The 17,952-nt window shown below is 32.9% G+C and overlaps 1 protein-coding gene across 2 annotated transcripts; it reads left to right on the forward strand.

Annotated features, from left to right (window-relative positions):
• The first annotated feature begins 1,117 nt into the window (after window positions 1-1,117).
• On the forward strand, window positions 1,118-14,564 carry LOC131668687 (odorant receptor 63a-like). Of its 2 annotated transcripts, XM_058943055.1 has the most exons (10): window positions 1,118-1,245; window positions 3,046-3,177; window positions 5,595-5,712; window positions 5,928-6,192; window positions 6,310-6,432; window positions 13,347-13,437; window positions 13,520-13,656; window positions 13,719-13,851; window positions 14,297-14,382; window positions 14,551-14,564. In XM_058943055.1, the coding sequence occupies exons 1-9, from the start codon at window positions 1,144-1,146 to the stop codon at window positions 14,345-14,347; spliced, it is 1,152 nt and encodes a 383-aa protein (XP_058799038.1). In that variant the 5' UTR covers window positions 1,118-1,143; the 3' UTR covers window positions 14,348-14,382; window positions 14,551-14,564. The 2 variants fall into 2 exon arrangements, with proteins under 2 accessions (XP_058799038.1, XP_058799039.1); XM_058943056.1 differs by lacking the exons at window positions 13,347-13,437; window positions 14,551-14,564 and having other exon boundaries at window positions 13,606-13,656; window positions 14,297-14,427.
• The last annotated feature ends 3,388 nt before the right edge of the window (window positions 14,565-17,952 follow it).

The following is a 17,952-nucleotide window of genomic DNA, read 5'->3' on the forward strand; positions in this document are numbered from 1 at the left end:
GTTTAAACAAAAAGTTAATAACTGTCGAAAAAAAATTTTTATTGTTTATTGTTGTAATTATTTTGAAAGTTCAAGGTATTATAAGTAATTTGGGAAAACTCCGATTCGGTATCTTTATTAGTTTTTTAGATTAAAGCTAAAGTACCTTTCGACCGTGAGTCCGCTGGAGCGCTACCGCAGCCTTACGCCGAGGCGTCTTCTTTTGATTAGGGCTACGCTTTCCGATATGTCGGGCCTTTGAATTTTATGATTGATTTCGATAGCAAAAATCCTCAGGAATACGTAGGAGCAAGAATTTTTCAAAAAAAAAATATACTTTTTGAGATATTAGCAATTGTTTAAACAAAAAGTTAATAACTTTCGAAAAAAAATTTTTATTGTTTATTGTTGTAATTATTTCGAAATTTTAAGGCATTATAAGTATTTTGAAAAAAAATCCGACTTCGATATCTTTATTAGTTTTTAAAATATAGCTGTTTGAAAATTTTTTATCATTTTTCTTTAATTGTTAATAACTTTTGATATAATTAATGTATCGTCTCCAAAATTTAGGAAAAATCTCAGTTTTATGTGTACAACAATTGTGCCAAATTAAAAAAAAATCCGTAACCTAAGGGTTACAAGTCAATCGAAATAGCCTAGAATTACCCATATATTGATTTGCTTTTATTAGCTATGATTCTTCATGAATTGAGCCATTTTTGAATATTTTGATTGAAGATTATAATATATTACACCGCGCATTTGTTTTGCAAATGATAAATCTAACTTTCTACATGAAAACTAAAATTGTTATAAAAATTATCTATACGATTGTATAAATATCAATGTTTTTAATTTGTATTTTGAATACTTTATGTATTCATTTATCCATTAAACAATTCAATTTCGTCATAAAGTGGTCTTAATGTACGTTGTACGTTCACCTTAATGTAAGAATCGATTTCTTCCTTATAAATAAATAATTTCTGTGGCAATGTGAAAATTTTAGTCTTGAATAAATGATTGTCAGTAAAGACAATAATTTAGTGCAAAAAGCCAGGTTGTAAAGAAACTCAAGTACGCAGTATATGAGTAATGGAACAAAAGAAGATAGATCCAGACGAAGTATTTCGAAATAAGTATTTTAGTTTGAACAAAAAAATGTTACGTCTAGTATCACTATGGCCTTATCAGAAAACTTGGGAAAAAGTTGTAGCAAGGATATATCTTGCATTTGCTATTGTAATATTGATGCTTGCTCAGGTATGAGTTCTTTCTATCATTTTGAGACGATCTATTCTTTCAAACTAAAACTACAGTTTATATTTTAAATTTCAAATAATCCAGTAATTATTTAAAAATAAATATCATTACGATTTCAAACTGACCTTAGAATTATGTATTATATGAGGAGTTTTCTCTTTATGATAAGATGTAGCTACCTATATTTGTACAAATATACCATTCAATGCACGTAACATACTATTCTCAAAATATAACTTAGAAGAGCTCGCGTAGTCAACAGTATGCAAGTTGATTAAATTTTAGTCAGTATTTTAGTTGAACTAGTTTTATAATGGATCACACATTGCAAAAGATTCTAAATTTTACAGAATGGTTTAAATTTAGAAAAAAAGTGTTGTATTGGTCAATGAATTGTGGTATGAAGCTATAGTTGAAATTGAATTAATATTATTGTTTTACATTATAGGAACGAATGTTCATAAATTATAAGTATGAAAAATTCTCGAGGACAAATACTCCTGCGTTATTCGACGGTTTTATTTAAAAACATCTTTTTTCGGATATTGAGATTTTGATAAATACTAGTTGGAAATATAAGTTTTGTACAAATAAATTAGCAGTATTGAGTATCTTTTGAAATTATGAGGAATATATTGAATTATATTTACACGTAGAAAATTATGATTAAACCCTTAATTGACACATTTCATAAATTTTTATGATAAAACTGATAGACCAGTCAATACTACTTATCATTATACAAAATTATTGTTTGTAGGGTTTTCATGCATCGCTAAACCGAAATTTTCTAATTATTTTTAATTAAATATTTTCTGTAGGAGTTGAAAATAGGAGTTGAACAAGTATTATTTCATTTTTTGTGAAAACATATGTTTTATTCAGCTTTTTATCAACCCAATTAGACTTTACAAATAACAAAAATGGTCTCTTGAATGGAATGGGACACCATGCAAAAACCGAAACAAAAAGAATGAAAAATAAAAATTTACCTCTACAACCCCTATTTTTAATTCTGTAGAAATACGTTAGGCTGTAAATAATAAAAAGAATTCAATCAGCGATCCTAACAGTACTTATAATCACTAGTTTTGTTAATCCTAGGTGCCACACTGGGGTCAGTCATGACAAAGCCTTAAACAGTAAGCAAATAATTTTTCGATACTTCATGCGCAAAATGCGGTTTTCCCGCACGCTCGGCAGAAAACATGCGTTAAAAATCGCATTTTTTACACGTCGTATTAAAAAATACGGACGACACATGTTCGGGAAAGAGTTTCTCTAAAAAAAAGAATCTACTTTCCCGCACTTGTATCGTAATGTACTATTTCGTAGTTTTTTTACAAATTATGTCTTTTTTTAATATTAAATTAAAGTCATATATACTATCTTATGAAACATTAGTTAAAGACTAAGCACAATTTTTATCGTTGCAAAACTAAATAAGTTTATTTAAAATAGATGAATATATGGTTAGGATGAAAATCGCTCTAGTGTGGCAACTAAGGTTGGCGCCAAAAATGAGGTAGCTAAGGATTATATAGGTGTAGCATTAAACATTATAATTTCGGCATAAAAAGTTGAATAGTCATTGCCAATTGAGGGATCAGAAGCATAATTCATGTACGAAATAATGATCTCTAGTATATTATTCTGTAGTAACTAAAACGTGTAATTATAATGTTAATTAAAAGACAACTTTTATCAAATTAGACATACCTTCGTTTAACTAAAGTGTTTATTATATAGTTTTATCAATAACTTTTAAGTAATATTTAATTTTTCAATTCTATGTTGTAGATGATAAGGGGTATAGAAGAATGTTTTTATGAAGACGTGAATATAGAGATTGTGCTTGAAAACTTTTCTGGATTTTGCTATTTCATAGGAATTATAACGAGACTCATTACATCGATACTTAGCATAGATAATGTATGTAAGTCCCTGGATACTTATTATTCATTTTATGTATTAGAAAGATAAAATTCTGATCAGTTTATTTTGTAAATAATTATTAGTTAGATATTATTTATAAATAATTTCATTTGAATATTGATTTTTACATTTACATATTAGATCGAATTGCTAGATCTCAAGAAAAACAAGATAAAGAGTTGAATTTGAAAATTAAGATATATCGTCTTAAACAGTTTAATTTACAAAAAAAACTGAAAAACAGATTTTTACGTTGTTCACTTAATTATATATAATTACCCTCTCCTCAATTTCAATGTAAATATAATCTGGCAACTGAAAAACTATTGACTATCCCGTGAATTAATTATTTATAAATAAATAGTTATAGTTTAATTTGAATTTATATCGCCATTAAAACGAACATTCATTTATCATACTCAAAAAATTAATTAGTCATAATCATAGAGAAACGTCATGCAATCCTTTCTGTAATTACTACTGGCGCTGAAATAATCGAAATTACTCGTCGAGTTCGTCGTCAAAAGCATTTAAACCAACAAACATAAGAATTTTTCACTGTCGGCATCGAATGTAAAGAAACCTAATTTTTGAAAATAATCATCTTAATTATTTTAAGTTTTATTAACATTTACAATTAGTCATGTAAAATTTAGATTATATAACAGCGCAACATAGCATTCAACAATGTTATAAAGATGAGTAAATAAAAACATTATTCAGTTCAGCTGGCATGAGTTCTTTACGTTGCACTGGTGCGAATGATATAATACTTGGAGTTTATGAATGTTTTTGATCTATTTGCTCGATCATAAATTTTTATACTATTAATTTGGTCAAATATTGGCTTATCAAAACAACTTGACGATTATTTTTCTTATAATTCCTTATAAAATAACAATAGTAAACGGTGAACAGATAATTCTGCTGACCTGCATCCACATATTTGGAAAGATATTGAATCTTTCCATTTTAAATAGTACTAGTGTCTGCATATATATGAACACGCATTTATATAAGAAAATGTAAAAAATTTTAAATATAAAGGAATAGATCATTATCCACTAAACAATACATTTTAAGTATAGGGTACCTACATGGGATACCTCAAACTCAAACATAGAAGTCCTAGAAAGATCCTAATTTAAATAATCCAATTTAAAAAAATATCGTGAGGACCCTATGGTTCGTACCAAATAACGTCATTCACAATGATCTACAAGAAAAACCAACAAAAGAAGAAATTAAAACGTTTTACAAAAAATATAACACCAGACTGCAAAACCACCTAAACGAGCTTTTTGGTGAGTTTCTCAAGCCAAGGATGGACACTACTAGACTAAAGAAACACAATGGGATTGATATTCAATAAAACCAAAATTTATATAAATATTTAAATATATAAATATTTAAATATATAAATATATAAATATATAAATAAAAATAAAAATAAATAAATAAAAAATAAAAATATATAAATATTTAAATATATAAATATGAAATTATAAATTATATATATGTAAATTAAAAATAAGCATAACACTCACAGCAGTATTATGCTTTATTATTTGTTAATTTTTAATAGCAAGCTTATTTACTTATTGTCTACCTTGTTAGATAGATTGTAAATAAACATAGAGGAAATAAAAAAAAAAAATGCGATTCCCTCTTTTTCTCTCTCCATAAATCCGAATTGTTTCCGGGGTACGCACGACTCGAATGTGTCAGATACTCCCGGTCTCTGATTTATAGAATTCATATACGAAGTTGGTGATCAATAATGCCTAACTTTAAGAAATCTTTTTGTATCTTTCCATCAACTTGCCTATTCTCTATGTATCCTCGCTCGAACTCAAACGCACATCATTACCAACGCGATTGCAATCGTCTTTCGCGATAGTGTTTAGTAGCCGATCCTTACTAGCGATTTACTACTAACGACAGGGAACAAATAGAGCGGAAGAGGGCAAACGAAGAAAATGAAGAGTAAGCAGAGGTATATTAGGGGATCAAATAAAAGGGATCAAATCCACGTTATCTTGATGTAATATAGGGAGATGTTATAGTCCAATATAAAAAGAATTTTCGAATTAAATAATTTAATAAAAACTTGTTAAAATGCATTTCATTTTGAATATGGTAATATCATCTTCTTATTTTATGAATAAAAAAACCAGTAAGTGGTACTTGCAGATAAAATAACAATAAATGAAAGCCTCTTGCGGTAGCTGCGAACCGCTATCTTATTGTATCCAGTGCGAACGTAACCTTTGCAAACTGAATGGATATTGTTGACCATATCCTTATAATATCAAAAATATACCTCATCTTTTTAATTTTATGTTTTCGATCTAAATTTATTTTAATGTTTGACTATATATCTATATAGTGAATATTTGAAAAGAAACTTATAGTTTCAGCATTTGTATGAAGAAATAACAAAAGATTGGAAACAGGTGACCGATGAAGAAGAAAAAAATGTACTACGTCATTTTGCTAAGAAGGGAAGATTATTGACAATCATATACAGCGGTAAATCAATATTTATTTTATAAATGATGTATTACTATGTATTAATTATAAAAAAATTGCATTGAGATTGAAACTTCTTCTATAGAAAAGATTTTTTTTAATTATTGTCTTTAACTTATAAAAATATCATTTTTTAGGTGTAGAACATATAACAGGATATTTCACTATAAACCTGCAAAACAAATTAATGTATAATTAAACTTAATGTTTTACAGTATATGCATATGGGAGCTGTGTATTGTATATTACGTCAACCGCAGTCATTCCAATGCTTTTGAATGAAATTTTAACAAAAAAAGAGCCCTTACCAAAAATGCTATGCCTGTATGGTGAATTTTTCGTAGATCAAGAAAAATACTTTAATCATATTTTTCTTTTAATCTTATTCTCTGGAATTGGACATATGGCCATTACTACCGCAATCGATGGAACTTATATTAATTGTGTGCAGCACATACTTGGATTATTCAACATAATAAAGTAAGAAACTTAATTAATATAAAATTTCATAAACTTAACTTAATTTTTTTAACCTATTATATAAAATAATTCTGAAAATTTATATATTCTGTGAGAAACAGTTATTTTTAATTCCAGATACAAACTAGAGGAGTTAAATAAAATTGTTTCAGATCCAGTGACATACAATTCAGAAGATATTGCAGATGTCATAAATAACAATATTATGTTTTGCATAAAAACGCACAAAAGATGTTTAGAGTAAGTTACTGACAACAAGATTCAATCCATTTTTCTTTACTTACAGTTGTAATAATGTCATGTCATCAACCGAATGATCAGAGTCTTTTCTGTAAAAATTGTTTTTACGATTGAACTATTGTTGCAAAAGCATTAGAGCCAATTGTTCTAGAAAATTTTAAGGTATTTAAAATTTTTGAAAAATTTATATTTTCTCCTTGAAAACGATTTTTAAGAGTATCATTTGCGATAAAACGTCGATTTTCTAGTTGTTACAAAAAGTTAAAAACTATCAAATTTTAAAGAATATTTATAAAAATATGAGCATATATATATATATACAGTTACGTGCATAAGTTTTTGGCCAGCCTATACTAAAATTATCAAAAATTCAAAGTTTTGTAGCTCGCTCGGAAATAGTCGTAGGTGAATCCGCGAGGGCTTTTAAAGGGTAAATTTCATATTTCGCTTTTTTTTCAAATGAGCATTTGAAAAAGCATTTTTTACACTAAAAAAACTGAATAACATTTTTCATTTTTTTCAAACCGCTAAAAAACCGCTTTCTAACTTTTGAAAAAGTCTACAGATTTTTGAAAAATAAAATGGAATCGATACGTACTTTCCTCCTCTTTCAAATGATTGCAACAAAATTCTTTTTTATCGAGCCGATCTAAAGTTACGTTGATTTCATTTTTTAAATCATTCTTTTTTCAAGTTCGTTTATCTTCGAACGTGTACACCGCACAAAAAAACTCCATAGAAAGAAAATGTTTATTTTTTTTTCAAGAAAAATAAGTATCTACTATTAAAATTCCATTTTGAAAAAAAATTTTGTTCTTTACCCTTTTTTTTTTTTTTTATTTAAGCAATTTTAACCCAATACAAGGATTATTTTGCTACTGTAGCAGCTACTATTTATACATAGATGTGTATACATAACTTAAATCTAGATAGATAAATTACAATTGAAAAACGCAACAATGGAGTTAGCAATTTTGGCATTAACATTGGCTATTAGTACATTGCTAGAGGAAAGAAGGAACATTCCGGCTAGAGAGATATTTTTGATGAATTTGATGCGCTGGTCGTCGTACAGCGGGCATTGCCAGAGAATATGGTCAAGATCTTGGTAATCGTGTTTGCAGTCGCAAATAGTATCTGTATATAACTTTATTTTATGAAGAGAAGCTTTAAGGTTGTAGTGACTGGATCTGCAGCGGTTAATAGTGGTTATTGCTTTGCGGGGGAGATTGAGTTTTGAAAACCAAGGCTTAGCTTTGGTGTCGTAAAAATTGTTGAAGTAGTTAACTCCCTTGAATGTTCCTTCCTCGGTTATGATTTCACGAGTGTTTTTTATGGCGTCGTTTTTGAGATACATTTTTAGGTCGGTGAAAGGTATTTTGAAATCGCAATCAGCGGGTACATTAGTGGATTGTTTCGCCAGAGAATCAGCTTGTTCGTTGCCTATAATACCAGAGTGCCCTGGGATCCAGATGAGTTAAATTTTACTGTTGTTACTACTCTTTTTGAAATAATCAAGAATGTTTTGTCTAATATTTAGGATATAAGGGTTAACCTTTATGCTGAGATTAATATTTCTTAGGGAAAGCAGAGCATTCAGGGAATCAGTGAATATGTTGACATTTTTGTTGGGGTGATTTAGGGCAAAACTGATCGCGTCGTTCATCGCTACACACTCAGCTGTGAATATCGACGTTACGGCGGAGAGACTACGAGGTAGTGAGGAGTTAAGGTGATCGCAGACAGCTGCGGATCCTACAGAAACTCCAGTGTCGGTCTTGCTACCGTCGGTGTAAATCGCATAAGCGTTGTCGTCTGTTGATCGTCGAGCAATTAGAGAGTTGGGATACATAGCTTTACGAAGAGTTAGACCAAATTCGGTGTCAACTGAGATGCAACTATATATTGTATAGTAATCGTTCGTGTATAGATTGTAGTGCTTATTGCTATAGACATTGTTATTGTTAAAATTAGTGTTTAATACATTTGATTAACAAACGCTTGCTCGCATTGAAGTTTGCTCTGCTTGTGGTGTGTTTTATTAAAGATTCGAAGTACATTACGATGTACTGGAAGACTAGTATTGGACTGGATTTTGTTGAGATAATTTTTACAAAGGAAGACGGCACGATCTTCAAAAAAGGTCAGTTTGGACTCGGACAGCAAGATATTAGTAGGCGTACTCTTTCGATATCCTAGAGATCGTCTGATGGCTTCAAACTGAATTTTTTCGAGAATAGATGAGTGCTCGATTGTACTTGGGTAATAGACGAAACAGCCATCATCTAGAATTGATCGAACGTAGCTCTTGTATAAAATTAATAGAGTTTCCGGACTAGACCCCCACGTAACACCACATAAGTACTTTACGATATTGTTAGCTCTTAAAGTTCTTTTGTGCTGTTTGAAAGATAAGCGGTAGTCAAAGAGTATACCAAGAAACCGAGCTGTTTCACTAGATGGAATGATATTGTTCTTAATTTGTAGTTCTGTTTCACCTGGCTTAACCCCTGAACGATTAAAGTGTAGGAATCCTGTTTTGAGGGGAGCTAAGTCCAGTCCTATTTCTCTAAGGTTGTTGAAAATTATGTCAATTGCTTTTTCTAGGAGTCTTTTGCAGGAGGAAAGAGGGCGTCTTTTGCAATAGAGGGCAATGTCGTCGGCAAATTTGACTACTTGAACCGATTTAGGTATTTTATTGCAAATAAAGGCTATGTAGATGCAGAATAGTAAAGGGCTTAAAACTCCTCCTTCCGGAACGCCCTTGCTGACTGTTCTAGACTTTACACCTAGTATGTCAGTGAGAATGATTCTTTCCCAGGTAAGATGCTGAATAAACTTGATAAAGATGAGAGGGCAGCCAACTTCCGCTAGTTTTTCTAGAAGTATTGCAATGATGACATTGTCAAAGACACCCTCTATGTCGAGGAATGCCGCTAAGACGTCTCTTTTCTCGTGGAAAGCTTCTTCAACGCAGAGGGTTAAGCCAATCAGGTTGTCGATAGTGGACTGTCCTTTTCTAAAGCCTGTTTAACATTCAGGGAGAATATTGTTTCCACCCACCACTGTAGTTTATTTTTTGGCATAGTCTCAAAAACTTTACATAAGCATGAGCTTAAAGCAATTGGTCTAACACCTTTACCTCCGGGTTTAATGATAAAGTGGATATACGAAATTTTCCAGTCGACTGGAAAAGAGCTAGCTTGGTACATTTCGTTAAAGATATCAACTAGTAGAAGCTTATATTTAATTGGGAGCCGTTGGATGGCTTCATAGTCGATGCCGTCAACGCCACAAGAAGATTTGGTACTTTTATTGATAAGCGCTACGTTGAATTCAGCGAAATTGAAAAGCGATTCGAGTAGAGGGTTTGCTTGACATGAAGGTATGCTTTCGGGATTGTTTTGGCACCAACTAGGGCTTATGCGGTCCAAGCACTCGTTAATGAGGTCGGAGTTTTGGTGGTTTTCAGAGGAACTAGAAGGCGTTACTTTGACCCATTTATTTTTTAAAATTTTGCTCTTATTCCAGACGAAATTTTGGTTGATATTAAAATTAATGGATTCTGCGAAGTTTCGAAAGTTAGTTCTTTTTTTGCTTTTGAAGGTTTTACGGGCAACCGCAGCCGCTCTTTTGTAGTCGATGTATTCACTATGGTTTTTAGTAAATCTCCATTTTTTAAACACGGCTCTACGTAACCTTTTAACTCTGTCGCATTCCGAGTCCCACCATGGAACCGGGTTCCTATGTTTATTGTTAGTTACGCTTGATTGGAGTATTGGATTTGATAGCGTTAGAGATGGTTTCAGTAAACATAGCATATTTGTCGCAAGGGTCAGCCGAGACAAGTTCTGAGTTTAAAAATTTGGAAAAATTATTCTCAAGGTTCACGTTAACATCAGATCACTTTGTACGAGTTGACTTGAGATTAAAAGTTTTTTTACGATAGATACTTTTACTAACATCGATATCGATGAAAATCGGAAAGTGGTCAGAGCCCCAGGTTTCATCATTTACTAGTACATTGATTTTATCTGCAATATTATTAGTGAAGAAAATTAGGTCAAGATTAGAGAAATAGTTAGAGTTTTTACGGTAGTAAGTTAAAGAGTCAAAATAATGCAAAAACGTATCTGAATTATTGTGAGCCGCGAGTAATCTTTCACCGTTGGTATCAAAATCGTTACAATTCCACGCAGTATGGTGGGCATTAAGATCACCCATCACTAAGGTATGAGAGTTCATTTCGATGTTGTTGAAAATTGTATTCCAAGCGAGTTGAGAATGGTCGAGACCAGGGGCTCTGTAATAAGCGTGGCAAGCGATGTTCGGAGAAACATTAGTAATTATAAAAGCTAAGAGTTCAAAGTCCACATCAGGATGACAAAGGTTAGTTATTTCAACATACGCTAAACTATTTTTGATAAAAGCGACGATACCACCTCCTTGCTTGTGAAGATGGTCCTTGCAAAGTGTTTTGAAGCCCGGGAATTGAAGATTTTCATCGAGACTGGGGTTGAGCCAGGATTCAGCACAAATTAGGATGTCGATTTTTTGTAGAACTAGAGGTATTTCTTTAGACCTTGCTTTGACACTGCGGCAGTTCCAAAAAATAACTTTGAGTTTGGAAGTAAATTCTTCAGTCATTATTTATAATATAAGAGCGATCATGAAGAGGAGTCTGCGTAGGGATCATCGTCGGATTCAGAAAAACTATTGGCTTCCAACTTTTTGATGAGTCTGGTGCATCTGCCCTTGAGTTTTGAGTCAGAAATATGAGATTTGAGGTCAAGTAGCATTTTTCGAAGTCCCGCAATATCGGTAGTAAGGCTCCGAGCAATTTCACAAGTGTTGCCTTTACCGTATGTTTCAACCAAGAATTTCTTGAAGCTGTCATAATCCAGTGAGTATAGGGTGGAGTTTAGCGATATCTCTTTTCGCACAGATTCCAAAGAGTCTTCAATATCATAAGCATCAGAATCATGAGGAGTATCATTACGAGAGTTTGGATCGTCTTTTTTGATTTTTTTCTTAACAGGTTGTTTGAGCAATTTCTTTGGTACATCAGGCTGGGCAAATTCGTGATCTTTTTTACTGTTATCCGAATCGGTCGCATTAGTGCCGATTAATGAAGAGTTATCAGAGAGCGACAAGGTTCTTTTGGAAGGAAGCTTGAGGAGAATTAACTGTTACAGTAGGAGACAGTGATACTGTTATTGTGGCGTCGGAAATTGAAGAAGAGTCCAATTCTTCATTCGTTGAGTGTTCTTGAGTTGTTGCAGTAGAAGGCGTATTATTTCTCGGGCACTGTTTGGCTATGTGACCTGCTTGATTGCAAATAAAGCAGTTTGTAGAGTCGGTACTGAAATAGATCCAGTAGTTGGTGTTGTTGTGATTGATTTGTAGAGACTCAGGCAGAAGCGATTCATTGCCTTCCTTTATGTATACTTGTCGACGAAATGAAAGAATGTGTGTGCGGCCGGGTTTGCTTGTACTAGCTCGAATATAGTGTATTTGTGACACAAGCTGGATTCCAAGGCCTTTCAGAGTGTCTGTTAGAAGTTGATTCGGGATAGTTGGGTTAACATTAGAAATTACGACTCGTTTGTTTTTTTCGATAAGGAGTCGAATAGGTAATTGATGATCTTGTACGCGTATTTATTTGTTTTCAAGACTATCCACTTTAGCTTGATCTGTAAGAAAGACGAACACAGGACCACCTGAGATTTTTTATATGAATTTGATACTATTAACACTGATTAGCACTTCAAGGCCGTCAATGTAGTCGTCAATGGATAATCCATCCACAGCTTCAATTACTGTGGCATGTTCACTTTTAGGTTGGTGCGTAACTTGAGCGTAGGAAGGTGTGACTTTTTGGGAGGAGAGACTTGAGTTGACTGAGTTTTCAGCTAAGCTCTTATTTTGGAGAGCCATAGCTTAAACGTAAAAGAGTCGCAAAAACTGCGACAGGTATACACTAAACGCCGAACTTAGCGCGATATATACCGATTATGGCGAGCCTGGGCTTACATATCACCGAGCAGTAAATGTAAACAAAACGGACTCACGGACAGAATGCGGCACACGTCTACTCGCAATCACGGTTCAACGAGTACTGTTCTTTACCCTTTAAAATGAGCTCCCGCGGGTTTACCTACGACTATTTCTGAGCGAGATACAAAACTTTTTGATAATTTCAGTATAGGCTGGCCAAAAAATTATACACGAACTATATATATATATATATATGGAGACAGCACTCCACGGTAGAATTTGCAAATGATGTATATTTCAACATCAATTCAGTATATAAAATAAAGACCATTATTTTATACCAGAAACCGACGGGAAAATGTTTGCATGCATAACTATATAAACTGTGATCGCATTAAAAATGTCAGTGGTTATTTTTCCGGCCTTGCCATAATAAAATCGTTTCGCTCGTTGCATCTTGAATCGAATTTTTCTTCACAGTAATCGCCCGTTTCTTTTTTCATCTTTTTCTGTCAAATTTTTCGTACATGTCCAATGTACTTGGACACTTCAATGACAAAGCGTTTCTACAGGGACTAACTACCCACGATAATCTGAATTCAAAAGTGAAGACGTGTTTATCTTTAAAAATCACTAGATCACTTAAAGATTAGTTTTATTAATTGAATACGGTTTCGTGTTACATCCGCGTAGCCATTGTGTGAAAAAATTAATGTTACATTTTTAAAGAAAAAATAAGGTTATTAATAATTTAAATATTTCAGATTATTAAAACCAAGTATCCTTACTTATATAATATATAGATAGATCATGATTTATATCTTCAATGTAGTTTTAATTTATTATTAATAAATTTTGTTCTTAAATTGTTAGATTGTCTTAAGATTTACTATTTTATTTTTTATTAATTTTTCAAGGCTTACCATTTTGCTTCAAGAAGCATGTAACAAATGTTTTTTTATTATGTCTGCCATCATGATACTTGGATTATCCACTTTTAGTGTTGATGTAAGTGGTGAAAACTTTATACATAACTCAAGTTTTGTCTACTGTTTACCTGTGTTAAATTTATAATTATATTAATTTCTAGTTAGTAATAAATATAAATAGACCAATAAACTTTTTGAGAATTTTCACATTGTGGTTTGCAGCTATTATATATTTGTTTTATATTAGTTGGCCTGGACAAAAGTTAATAGATACTAGTAATGAGCTGTTCATATGGATGTAAGTGTATATTTTAATAAATATTATCTGTATAACTAACTAATCATTTGTTTAAATTTTAGCTATTCATCAGGATGGTATCAATTCCCTTTGAAATCAAAAAATGATATGAGACTTATGATGTTAAGATCTAAGAAACCATGCCAATTAACAGCGGGTCCGTTGCTTATAATGAGTTTCGAGACATGTGGTTTGGTAAGTACTTTGTCATAAGTACTTTGAATTTCATTAGTTGTTATTATTCTTCTGTAAAAGTTTGGATATAGGTTCAAGTGGTTCGAGCTTTACGTAAATCAGCCGAACTTAAATACATTTTTCAAAAATAAATAAACATAATTTCAGATTTAGCTAAATAATTATCAGAAATATTGTTGAATAAAGTATAATTTCGAATATTCAGAGATACTTGACGCTTCGACAAATATGTATAGGTTTTATACGAGAAGTAATTATCGAGTTCAGTACCCTTGAGCTATTTTGAAAGCTCAAATGGATACGGAGTTTCTAACCGAGCCTTTACAGAGACTTAAATACTACTAAAGCGACGCATAATTTTAATCAACATGATAAATTTGTTTTAATGTGATGGTTGTTAATATATCATGATCATTCATATTAAAGTTATCTTTTATACTTACAGATTTTAAGGACCGCGTTCTCTTATTTCACTGCAGTTGCTTCAATGGGATAATCTTTGTTAATAGCATTTTTTAATGTTTTAGAAACGTAAGCTAGAACTGTAAATTATGATAGTATTGTATTAGTTATTCATAACAGCATATTGTCGAACTATTGTTTATAAAAATATCAACACTCTTATAGTGCAATATGAAATTAATAAAGAATATTCTATACTATTTAAAAATATTTATTAATATACTTATATTTGTAAAGGAAGAGCTGTGAATTCGAGTCTAAAATTAAGCTTGCGATTCTATTTGCTGATTATTTACGCGGGGCAAAGAAGCACAAGTCCTTCATTTTCTAAGTAACCTGCTAGGCGTGCAGATTACGACGTACATATACATACAAAAGCATGGAATGAAGAAGGATACGGGATAAGAAATAATCGCTTTAGCATTTACAAACAAGGAAACAAACATTTATCGTCATGGATTAATCACTACTTACCAGTTTTTGGATGCTACTATTATTAAACTTCATATTAAACCGTATGTATTAAGATCGTAGAGAATTGTTTGGTGTCACATTGCTTCTTACGAGGCGAAATAAGCGTGCAAAGGCTGTTCAGCAGACAACTTGCCGCAGAGAAATATAAACAAATAGTTGATAGGGAGCTGCATTGATCTTTCCGCGAGGCTCTGACGGTTGACGTTGTCGACTTGCAACTTTGAAACGCAAAATAACTTTTCGATAAGACTTGATGCATTTGTTAGATCTACTGTTTTAATTAAATGTCTTAAAAGATCAAAATGCCCTTCTCCTTTTAATAGTATCAATATTTTGAAGATTCTCAACAATAAGATTGCTAACTGGTCAACTAATTTTCTCAAAGCATGCAATTTATTTATTGATACCGATTAATGCTTCTATTTAATGATTTCACTTATTTGTTTCAGCTATTTTTATATCTACTCTTATCTTCAATTATTTATTCATTCAACTCTTATTCCATTCTTCTCTACTCATTTTCCTATAATTTTCATTTTTCCTTTTTTTCCTTTCCTTTCTACCTAACTAGAAAAATAAGAAAGAAATAAATAAAAATACAAATTATTTGAAAATCTATACGTACCATCTATGAGATAAGTTTACAAGTAGAGTAGATAAGCAATGTATGTTTTAATCCACTTCGTGGGGGGTCCAGGTGGCTTGAAATATACATAGGGGTTTGCGCATACGTAGGCGCCGTGGGTGGTCGGATAATGGGTGGTGCCTCTTGATGACCTCCCAAAGTCCTTCCCTTGATCCAGACGTTCCTCCCCCTAATAGAAAATGATAAACTTTAATAGGTCGATTGCCAAGGTAAGATCCTCCTATAGTGGTTGTTAAAGTAGGACCCTATAGAAGTTGGTAGGGCGCTCGGTATGCCATATGCTGGCTCAGCGTGAGCTCTCGGAGAGGGGTGGCGTCTCTAGCTTGAGGAGTCCTTGTTAAGCTATGTGCTAATGAAAATCTTAATCGGTATACTGAAAATAATCAGTACGCAGTATTTTATGACATCTATGCTAATTTTCAAAACGCTTACTATGGGAATGAAAATGAGTCATTGCTCAACAAGAATGATTTTATAAATAACGTCCTCTAATAGTTATTGATTGTTCCAAACAAAATGAATCAATCAAGACTGCATTTGTAGATGTACGCCTTAAATTTTACACAAAAGATAATTTTCCTGACAATACTGTTGCCTACTGTTTAATTCTACATGGTCGAATCGTGGAGTACAATTCAATCAGCGGTGGTGTGATAAAATTAGTTTAGTTTATTACTATTGAAAAAATCATTTCAAACAAAATTTATAATGTAATGCCAAATGCTTTTTGTAATAAAATTATATTAATAAATGAAAATTAAATAAAAAATGACTGTCTTTTATTATAGCTACAATATCCGCCCTCCCCCCCTATAAACTATTATTTAAATATATTTAGATTTCTTAAGTGAGATGGGTAGAGAGAGAGAGAGAGCAGCATCCACGCTATACGGCGTGCGCATGCTGCTAGAACGCATACTCCCTCTACTATACACAGCTATAACCTGTTGAAGAAGAGAGAGAGAAAGAGAAGCACCCACGCTATTGAGGACGCGCCTAGCCAATACATATATACCTTAGCAAGCACACCTTAAGCTAGAAACGCAACCCTTTCTCCGAGGGCCCACGCCGAGCCAGCGTATATAGTTTACCGAGCGCCCTACCAACTTCTATATAGAGCCCTACCTTAATAATCTCTATAGGAGGAACCTATTAAAGTTTATCATTTTATATTAAGGGGAGCGTTTGGATCAGGGGGAGGAACTCTCGGGTGTCGCATCTAGGTCAGTGGAAGGACTCTGGGGGGTCGTCGAGAAGTACCACCTATTCTCCGACCACCCACGGCGCCTGCGCATGCGCAGTCCCCTATGTATGTTTCAAGCCACCTGGAGCCTCCACGAAGTGGCTTGAAACATACATTGCTTATCTACACTCCTCAACCGAATATTTACATTTTTATTGGGTTACGTAAATTATTTTTTAAATAAGATGATTTGTTAATTCATACTTTCTGCTACATCATATGTTCAGGTTACAGAGCAAGAAAGGAGGTTGTTGTCGGTTTTTTTTCTCAAATAAATACAGACGACTTTATCGAACTTTAATTTTATTTCGAGCTTGAATACTCATGAAACAAAGTACATTGGTGCGGTAAAAGAGAAGAAGCCACGCTACAATCGTGAGAATATGTACATTCATAAAAAAAAATCGACTTAGCTTATTAAGAGTTACCCTAAATCTGCCGAATCCCTCTTCCGAAACTTCTTTCGTAGGCCTCAAAATATGGGATTAGCTATTTCGAGATGCTCAAAGTTTGAGTCAACTTATTCGAAAATTTTGAACAACCTCGTAAGATTGAAAAAGTTCTAAAGCAGACCACCTTTTGAGTCAACTGAGTGAGCTACACGCTCCTTCCAGATGTCACATAAAATTACTTACGGATAAAGAACAGCCCAACATACTATGCTTTTCGAAGTCTCTGTTATCCTCTGTAACCAACGATGATAGACGTCTACCTTCATTGGTTGCATGGTTTACTCCTCTGATGGCATGATTATGACTGGCTTTTTAAAGACTGGTTGTTATGGTCATCTATAATCTCCGTATATCTCTGAGCTTGAATGAAAGTTTATTCGACCTGTAGCGCTGAATATATCTCGTCAGACTAAGCAATTGCTTGAGATATTCATGATGTTTCTCCGCGTTCGGTTACCTCACTCATATATATGTCTACGTATTACAATGGTCAGTCTTGCGAAGTACGTTTAATGATGAATCTTGTCCTGGGAAAGATCTAGGAGACGACGAGATTTTCTCTGCCTTTCGCTATCTACTCCACGCTGTTCAGGCTAAGTATTTCTATCTGGAACCTAAACTCTTGGCTTCCGTGGAGATATGTTATTCGTCGTTGTTGTCCGCTTCTCGACGACAATAGGATTATGAGAGTCGGAGGTCGCCTTCAAAATTTTACGATATCGTGTGAAAAGAAACATTGAGCTCTAGTACCACAGGCTAGCCCCCTCGCAACACTGAACTTGTTCTCAGTTATCTCCGTCAGCGGCGTCATTTCTTGATTGCGC

The sequence above is a fragment of the Phymastichus coffea genome, unplaced genomic scaffold, assembly GCF_024137745.1.
Source record: "Phymastichus coffea isolate CEN01 unplaced genomic scaffold, Cenicafe_Pcof_1.1 PCOF00082, whole genome shotgun sequence".
Classification (NCBI taxonomy): domain Eukaryota; kingdom Metazoa; phylum Arthropoda; class Insecta; order Hymenoptera; family Eulophidae; genus Phymastichus; species Phymastichus coffea.

Coding starts and splice junctions, on each gene's coding strand:
- LOC131668687 (XM_058943055.1), top strand. CDS start 1,144: ATGTTACGTCTAGTATCACTATGGCCTTATCAGAAAACTTGGGAAAAA. Junction 6,193..6,309: donor GGATTATTCAACATAATAAA/GTAAGAAACTTA, acceptor TTTTAATTCCAG/ATACAAACTAGAGGAGTTAA. Junction 13,657..13,718: donor AATGAGCTGTTCATATGGAT/GTAAGTGTATAT, acceptor TTTAAATTTTAG/CTATTCATCAGGATGGTATC.